At 38.0% G+C, this 9,701-nt stretch overlaps 1 protein-coding gene across 1 annotated transcript in view; it reads right to left on the reverse strand.

Moving 5' to 3' along the window:
* LOC107494572 (pentatricopeptide repeat-containing protein At1g63330-like) overlaps window positions 1-2,992 on the reverse strand; it is an 8,045-nt gene extending 5,053 nt beyond the window's left edge. Inside the window, exon 1 of the mRNA XM_021125037.2 lies at window positions 2,944-2,992. Coding sequence (XP_020980696.2) covers window positions 2,944-2,992 — 49 coding nt within the window. The remainder of the gene's footprint in view (window positions 1-2,943) is intronic.
* Window positions 2,993-9,701: the final 6,709 nt, after the last annotated feature.

Here is a 9,701-nt window from a genome sequence, read left to right on the forward strand (position 1 = left end):
GTGTTCAAGATTGGATGAACGAGGAGAAGAAGAAGAATAATAGTGAGGGATAGACAGGAAGAGGAAGGTGGAGAGAGACACGGTGAGGAAGGTGCAGAACCTGGGGAAGCGGTTACAGTTACGGTTACGGTGGTAGGTGTTTGTTATGGTGTGAGGAAAGAGCATGTTTGTGAAAAAGAATGTAAGGAAAGCATAGGAGCTGGTTAGAGAAGCGAAATACAGCATGCAACAACTCAAGAAGGAGGCAGAAGCTCCGAAAGAAAAAGGTCAAGGTGCTACTGCAACACATTTTTCTGGGCCGAAGCCGCAAAACAAATATTGGGTCCAAAAGTTTTTTTTTTTTTTGTTTCCACAGTATCTCTTGATCCGACAGGTATCCGTCACGGTATTAAATTTCATTTAAGAATTTTCTGTTGGTCAATGAGTTGCTGCATGTACAAGATGGGATTCGAACCCCAACACTTGCTTAAGCGGATTAATGAGCTAACCACTAGACCAACCCAACTTGATTCGAGTCCAAAAGTTTTAAACATGTTTATATTTTAATATTAGAAAAATGGTATGTTACCAACAAATATTATTATTTTTTATTAATATTTAGTTAGTAATTATTTAATTTTTGTAATTCTTCTCTTACGTTTTCTAAAAAGTACCTTTGTATAGAGCTTATTCAAACAAGTACTAGATGTTTACAAGAGATAGTGAGCGGGTGGAGAAACACACGATAGGATAGAATTAGGATACCATCTATTGAAAAAGATCCACAAATTTGGAACTGGAAAGCGTATCATCCATAGTTATCAAACCCGACTCGACTCAGCCGGTTCAACCGGAAATTCGGTCACCCGATCACCTGGCCGGGTCGAACTACTCGTTGAACCAGTTGTGCAACAGACCCGGTCGAATCCGGGTCGACCCGACAGGTTTTCGTAAAACCCGATGACCCGGCCAGTTAATGTAACCCAGTCCGGGTCGTTTTTTTTTCTTCCTAATACCTGAAACGGCGTCGTTTCATAACCCCCCTCCTCCCCTTTCCCTTTCGATGAAACCCTATGCCCAAATGCCAAATCTAAGATTCTTGACTCTGAAAGTCTGAGTAGAATCCCCCTAACCCAGCCAGTCTCTATGCTCTCTCCGTCTCTAGCTCAACAGTCGGAACTCAGTACTTAATAGTCCATCTCTCGTCTCTTCCCTCACCTCGACAATCGTCACTCTCAGTCTCTCACCGCCTTACTTTGTCGCTCTCTCAGTCTCTTACCTCATCCACTCACTTTGGTCGTCGTCGCGGTCCCGTTCTCCTATGCTCGCTTCGCTGGCAGCAGAAGCAGACGGAACCGCATCTGGTCCCTCGGGTGGTGGTGGTGGTCATCTTCTTGCTTCTCACGGTCTTTGTCTCGCACTTGGTCTCGATCTCTCCCTTCTTTGCGCTCTTCGTCACCGGTAACAGAGGCAACAAATCTCGGTGGGCTAGTCTTCGTTGTTGTCTTCTTGCTTCGAACCTTGCCGTCAGCTTCTCCCTCACCATCAGCTTCTCCTTCACCGTCAGATTCCTTCGTGCAACCCGATTTGGTGAGTTCCCCCTGTTTTTTCTGTTTCAGTTTTGTTGCTGAAAGTTGAATGTGTTGCTGAAATTTGTTACTGATTATCATGAACCTTGAATTTGTTAGTGAGTTCCCCCTGTTCTTTCTGTTTCAATTTTCTTGTTTTTTCTTGTTGCTACCTAAAAGTTATCATAGTTATCATAGCTGAATTTGTTGCTAGAACTCTAGAAGTAGAATTTGTTGTCAGCTGTAAGTTGAATTTGATGCTGAACCTATTATAAATGTGGTTGTTGCTGGAAGTAGAATTTGTTACTAACTTGAGTTGAATTTGTTATTGAACCTTCTTGTTGTGTTGCTTAAAAAAATGCTAAATCTTTTGTTGCTATATGTTAAGGGATAAAAGATAAGAGAGTTAGTCAATAACAAAATCAGTTTTGTACAGTTAGTTAGGGTTTGTTATTCTGATCTTTGATTTTTCTCTCTTTTTCAACTCTATTATAAATAAAGCTCTTGCTCCCTCTAAGAGGTGTGTATAATTGATTCATTGATGGAAGGATAAGATGAAGTTAATTTAGTTCACTAGTTTCTTGTACCTCTCTCTTCAAACTCTTCTTTCTCTGTTTCTGATGTTCTGCATAACATCATAATGCAGTGTTTCTTAAGGAAGATATAGATACAAATCAAAATGAGAAAAATGTTGATCAAGCTTCAATTTTTTTCTATGAAGATATAGATTTCGATTTTAGGATCACTTGGAGATTATCGATTATGTTATCTTTTGTTTGCTCTTGTTTATTTAAATAGAGAAAGTATTTTATACTAGAGACTAGTTTATTATCTCTTTTTGCATCATTAGTTGTCTAAAAATTAACATTTGATTATTATTATTCTATTTGTAAAGACTTGCATTTTAAGTTTTAATATGTAACTTTAATTTCATTTATATAATTTTATATTTTTTAAATTATGACCGGGTCAACCGGGTGAATCAGTTACTCACCGGTTGAACCAGTGACCCGGTAACCCAGTCATATGACCGGGTAGATTGCCGGTTCGGTTCTGATAACTATACTATCATCGACTAATGAGTGAATTATTTCCAATTTTTGTGGATAATTTACCGGACAATGTTTCGAAAAATGAATTATTTCATATGTTCAAGTGGATAGGAAGGATAAATAACATCTATATGTCATGTAAGAAGAAGTACGACCGAATTCATTTGCTTTCATCAGGTATACTAAAAAAGGAGGGGCATTAAAGGCCGTGAACGAGATGAGTGGAATGCATCTGAGGAGTAAAGAGATCTTTATGGGTGAGGCTAAGTATAGGAGGAGAGCTGATGCCACGCATGATGTAGATAATAGGAAATATTCTGAGAAAAACAAGGAAAGAAGTAAAGAAAGGGACAATGAGGTAACAAGGAATGTAGACTTGTCTTTGAACACCATGGAAGCAAAAAAATAGAAGCTTGGAAGGAACTGATGGAGTTAGGATGGGATGCAGCGATGATGATGCCATAGGGGGATATGAGAGGTAGATTATGACAACGATAGAAAGGTAATTGCCGTTGAGGATTTAGATGAGTGGCATGAGAATTTTTTGAAATGGGAACGGCTAATCCTAGGATGAACCCGACAGTTATGGTGAGTGAGAAATATATGGCATTCAATCAGTAACAAAGCAATCTCTGAAAAGACGGTATCTTAGAAATACGGGGTAAAAGGAAAGAAGTGGTTGATTTGGTGGTGAATACAAGATCAGTTTGGGATGGTTTGAAGCATATGTGGCTCAATAGAGTAGTTCAGAATAATATGGGAAAGAGGTGTGAGTTAGGCCAAACAATAATAGGCCCATTTGGTAAAGAGAACCTTAGCTATTAGGCGAAGCGAGTCAACCCACCCAAGAGGAGTGCAAGAACGCTGGGAACGGGTAGGGGAGTGCCACTGACTGTTGCAGGGGTTGGTGTTGCCCAAGCCAACGACGCTGCTGGTGTGGGGTGCGACAATGATGCTGCTGTGTGCTGCGAAGGTGAGTACGTCGTTATACAGATTAAAAAGGCCCCTTGGTGGCTGTTGCAGGTGACGGTGAAGGGAGGGACGTGGCTGGTCATGGAGATCAAGAAGGGGTTGCTGCCATGGTAGACGGCGATGGGGCGGCGGACTTGGGAGCAGTGCGGGAGACATCTATTGGTGTCGGTTGTGATGATGTCTGCGTTGAGCTTGCTGTCGTGGAGGACAGGGAGGTGTGTAAAGTTCCTGATGTCCCAAAGAGCAGAAGCACGCCGAAAAAGAGACTGTCGAAGACGTGGGAAAACTTCCAAACAACACAGCGGAGGGAAACATCCACCACGTACAGTTAATGACTTCCACGCATGTTTGGACGGGAGTGGTAAGCAGCATGTGGGAATAAGTCTACTAAGTGGTGATGAAGCAGATGATTCAGATTTAGAGGATGGGAATACAGTGGTAAAGGAAACCTGGTTGGAGGAGGAAGGGTTGTAAGAAACTTGGAAGATTTGGGAAACTCAGAAAAAGACGCGGACAGTGCAACTAATCAAGATAAGCAAGGAGGAAGTTGGGATGAAGATATAGCTAAAAACAGGACTATTTGGGACCTGGCGGTCGAATTAAGAGTTGTTTTATATGATGAGGATGAAGACATTATGGCTATTCTCTAAGTTCAGAATGAAGTAATAGCACAAAAAAAGACAAGCAAAACATAAAGAGAAAGCAAGAAAGAGCCGCCCCAAAAACCGGAATAAGGTGTAATAAAATTTTTAAATGATTTATAGTTTGTGGAATTTGAGAGATTTAGGGGATGTTGAAAAGTGGGGAATGGAAAAAATTTTAAGTGAAAAAAATAATGTGAATATGTTAGGATTGATAGAGATAAAGAAGGAAGTGATTACTATGTTTGTAGTGTAAATTTGGGGTAATGATGCGGTGAGTTGGGAATTTGTGGGATTGGAAGGTGCTTCCAGAGGTTTATTGATAATGTGGGATGATATGATGTTTAGGTTGAGTAATTGTTACAAAAGAGAGAGATGGTTGTGTATCGAAGGGGTATTGACAAACAATAATTTTTATTCTGCGTTTTACTTGGTGTGTGGTGCACATACAAGAGAAGAGAAGCTTGCTGTGTGAGAAGAGTTGAGTTTTTTATCGATAGTGTGTCAAGTTCCTCTATGCTACATGGGTAATTTCAATGAAGTTGTGCAGTTGGAAGAAAGAAAAGGCACTAATGTATTAACAGCAATAGTGGAAGACTTTAAAACATAGATACAAGATACAGAACTGGTGGATTTAGAACTGAATGATCGCACGTTTATGTGATTCAGGAGTCCATCGTGCAGTTGAATTGATAGAGTGTTGGTGAGCTTGGAATGGGTTGAAAAGTTTCTTGAGACACGGCTTAAAGGTGGGTCAAGAGGATTATTTGATCATTGTCCCCTGTTAATGGAAGATAATAGAATGAAAGGGGGTCTGAGGCTGTTTCGAAGTCTAGACTCTTGGTTTATACATGAGAGCTTTCTCTGAATGGTGAAGGAGGAATGGCGGGGTTTAAGGAAAATTCAATTTACTGAAAAGTTGAAGGCTTTGACGGTATCTTTGAGTAGATGGGATAATGAGAATTTTGGTTATATTGAGTTGAGGATATAGAAACTGGAGAATGAAATCAGGAAGATAGACGATTTGGTTAGTGATGGGACTTACGCGGGAACTTTAGAGGCAAGAAGAAGGGTCCTTGTTAGCTGCTGTAAGAAATGGTATGTTCGAAAGGAGCTACATTAAAAGCAGATATCAAGATCTCGGCATGTTAAGCACATGGATAAGAATACTATATATTTTCATAACTTAGCCTCAGTAAGAAGAAAGAGCAATATAATTGATGCTTTACTGATAAATGGAAGATTAGTGAAGAATCAAGTCAAGATCAAGATTGCTATTCGAGACCTTTACAAGAACTTGTAACATCAGGAAGTGTTGTCGTTGATAGGTTTTCGGGGTGGACTAGTTAATCAGATTTAGGATAAGGAGGATGCAGAATTGGAGAGGATGACATGGGTTGAAGAGATAAAGGATGAAGTATGGGATTGTGAGTTGTCTAAGGCTCCTTATAACCCACCTACCGAAATGTGAATAAATGACCTATACATGTTCCTAACTTGTATCATACCTGATCCAAGCAATCCAAAGGCCAAAGTAGATGTCTTTTTGCAATTCTTGGTGGATGAGTTGATGGAGTTTAGGGTTTAGGGTTTAAGGTTTAGGGTTGTGTTGATGTGGACCATTAACGAATTTTCTGCGTACGAGATGTTATCAGGTTAGTCCACTCAAGGCAGAATGTCATGTCCCATTTGTATGGAGGATAGAAAGGCATTTTGGTTGACGATTGGGGGTAAGAATTCGTAGTTTGATCGTCATCAAAGGTTACTCGATATTAATCTTCCTTTTCGGCGCAACAAAGACTCGTTTAGGAAGAATAGAACTGAACAAAAAAAGGCACCCATGAGATTGAGTGATTTGCAAGTTTAGTATTGTGTCAATAGAATCCCAAGGATAACGGGCACGTGTGAGACCTCTAGGATAGTAAGGAGTATAATTGTACCAAGCATAGTATATTTTGAGAGTTGTCTTATTGAAAAGACAATTTGATTCGACATTGTCTTGACGTGATGCACAATGAAAAGAACGTGTTTGATAATATCATGCACACGGTAATGGACGATGAGAGAAAAAAGGTTAATGATAAGGCAATGTTAGACTTGATAGACATTTGTAGACAGCCAGATCTAAACTTAGCGAGACTTGATAACGGCTGGTGGGATAAACTAAAGGCGGTGTTTGCTCTAAGGAAGGACCAGAGGTTTTTTTATGGTTACGCCTCTAACTTGAGGAGGTATGCAAATGTCTCACAAGGTATGCTTCCTAGGTTGAAGAGTCATGATTTTCGTATCTTTATGGAATCATTGCTTCTTGTTGTGTTCCGAAAATTTCTTACCAATATCTTGAAACCACTTACAGGAATAAGTGAGTTTTTTAAGGATTTATGTTCTACAAAACTTAATGTAAATGATCTCCCAATAATAGAGAAGAACATTCCGATCATATTTTGTAAGTTAGGAAGGATATTTCCTTTCGGATTTTTTGACATCATGGAACATTTAGCAATCCACCTGCTGTATGAAGCAAGAGTATGTGGGATAGTCTAATTTAGGTGGATGTACTCGTTTAAGAGAATGATTGGATCATTTAAGTACATCATGAAGAACAGAGCTCGGATCGAGGGTAGTATCTGTGAATCATTTCTAGCTAAAGAAACATCCGCATTTTGCTCCTTCTATTTTGAGCCTCACGTTGAGTCGCGCAGAACAAAAGTTGGAAGGAATGATAAGAGGAAAGAATCCTTATCAAGAGGATCAACGTATCTAATATTTGTTCCGGAAGGAGTTGTAATGGGCGCGGATAGTGAATATTGGGTAGAGAAAAAGGAAATCAATGCCACACATCTACATGTGTTGCTTAACTATGATAAGGTTTTACCCTACTTGATGTGAGTTTTTAAGCCTTCGTAACTATTGTATTTAGTAAGATATTATCTTCATCATCTAATCAAAGCTTTATTATATTGAAATTTTCTTATTTATCTAATTGTACCATAGGTTATTCCAAGAGACAAATCTTGAGACATCACTGAACAATTTTTTCAATTTGTTCAGAGAATACGTCAGAGTGCATCAAGCTGACACAGCGATTCAAAACTAGTTGTATTTAGTTGGGGTCCAATGAATATGGGCACAAGCTACTTGATATACAATACTAATTGGGTGGTTGTGGTTAAGACTAAAGCAAGTGGTCACATCGAGTCTGATGGGACAGAGGGTCAGGAACCTTTCCAAATTCATAACCTAGCTCCTTCAAAAAAAGTGGTTAATACTGGTGTTCCGATCACTTTAGATCGGCTGTTATAGATGATGACATTATTGATCTTAGGGTAGATGACGACACACTACCACTAGACGATGACGATCTTCAAGAAGGAGATGGATTTGATGGAGACGAAAAAGAAAAAAAAAGACAAGTTCGATGATTAGAAAATTACCTCAAAAAAGGAGGATAATGAACCAGAGGAAGAAGATGATGAATCTGAATAAGATTAATGTCAATATAGTTCTATCTTATGTATTTCGTTATCAAAGTTTTGTTTCATGTTTACATTTTGTATATTTGATATTTTACATCATATATAAATTACTATTTTCAAATAAAATACTAATTTATTCGATGTTAATTGACAGTTGACTATCAATTGTTAATTATCGGGGTACATCATAGATTGAAAAAAATAGAAAAATATTCATGCTACTAGCAGATTTACCAACCGAAAATCCCAATAGTAGCGACCATTCATATTTTTTAAAAAAATAAAAACCTTTTCTGTCGGATTTACCGTCGAACAAAGTGGGTCTAAATCTCATTTTATGGTGCCAACGTTATTGTCAAATTTTTTTCCCCGGTAATATTACTCAAAATTTTTGCCCTTGAACAATCATATTTCGATGCTAAATTCACTGCAAGTTACCGGTGGATCTGACGGTACACATTTACCAGTGAGATTTATACCGTCGGATTTAGTCAGATGAAAAATTCGCACGTAAACATGGTGCCATCAGATTTTTTTGTTTTTCCACTAGTAAATTCGACGATAATAAGCATTTTTCTGTAGTGAAGTGTTTGTTACAAATGACTTACACACACAAACTCAAACTCTCACCCCCTTTTTATAGACATCCACCTTCTTAATGGATGGTTATGATTAAATATAATCAACGGTCCAGATTGATCATCTAGAACCTTTACTACAAATATTTATTCTACCACATTTCTCTCAATTCTTCTAGATTATTCCATACTACTCTTCATACTTCTATATACATTCACACTCTTCTAGAATACTCTATGACCTTCTAAAGTCTTCTAAAACCTTCTAGGATATTACAGGACCTTCTAGACCATTCTAGAATGTTCCGAAACCATCTAAAGCATTCTCAAATACTCCAAAAATTTATACAAATACTGTTAAATCTAACCTTCTAAAATTTACTGTGACAATAAGAATTAAAATACACGATATTTTTAATTTTTTGCTTTATTTGGGGACTAAAAAATTTGGATATGGATATTTTTTTTGTATTAGTCCAGAACATGAAAACGTGTGGTGTTGTATTTTAGGATGGTAGGCTCAACTTTCTCGCAGTGGGCGAAATACGCTTTTTATTTTTTTTAATTGAATGAAAAAACTTTTCATCATGTGCGAGATGCATTGTTAAAAATTTAAAAAAAGAATTGAATCTTTTATCTCACAGCATGGGAGTTTTTTTTATTTTAAAATAACAAAACTATTTATGTATGTTGTAGATTTTATTTAACAATATATTTAGTATAAATATATTAAAAGAAGAATGGTAGACGGTCATCAGAATTTATTGTTTTGGTCCTCAGTTAGTTATTAATATTTAGAAATACGGTTAAGTACGATTTTGGTCTCTAACGTAGAGGTCGAAAATTTATTTCGTCTCTGGCCTTTTTTTCTCTACAAAATGGTTCCAAAGGTTTAACTTAACTTTAAAATCATCCTTCAAACGAAAATACCCCTTCCCTCCCCTCTTCTTCCCTCCCCTCTTCTGCCTCAACATTAACCCGAAGCAGAAGCAGAAGCGCAAACGCAGAAACAGAAGCAGGCAAAAGCAGAAACCAGAAGCAAAATAACAACAATCAAACAACAACAATCAGCAGAACAACAACAAGAATAACAATGGAATTCTTTAACAACAAAAACAGAACCAAAAGCAGAAGCAAAAATAGAAGCAGGCAGAAGCAGAAGCAGAAGCAACCAAAACATCAACAACAACAATTGAATAGAAAAGAATAAACAGAAGCACATCATCAACAACAACAACAATAGAATCCTTTAAATATGAAAAATTAAAGAAAAAAAAGAATAAAAAATTGAAATAGAGGGGAAAGGTTGCGGCAGTGGTGGGGGAGGAGGGGCTGCGGCGGTGAACGGCAATGCGGTGTTGGCGGGTTATAAATCGTCACAAGGAGGGCACTGTGGTGGTCGGCAGCATTGTGGAGGGCTTCGTTCCTCTCTTCT

This window comes from Arachis duranensis, chromosome 6, assembly GCF_000817695.3.
Source record: "Arachis duranensis cultivar V14167 chromosome 6, aradu.V14167.gnm2.J7QH, whole genome shotgun sequence".
Classification (NCBI taxonomy): domain Eukaryota; kingdom Viridiplantae; phylum Streptophyta; class Magnoliopsida; order Fabales; family Fabaceae; genus Arachis; species Arachis duranensis.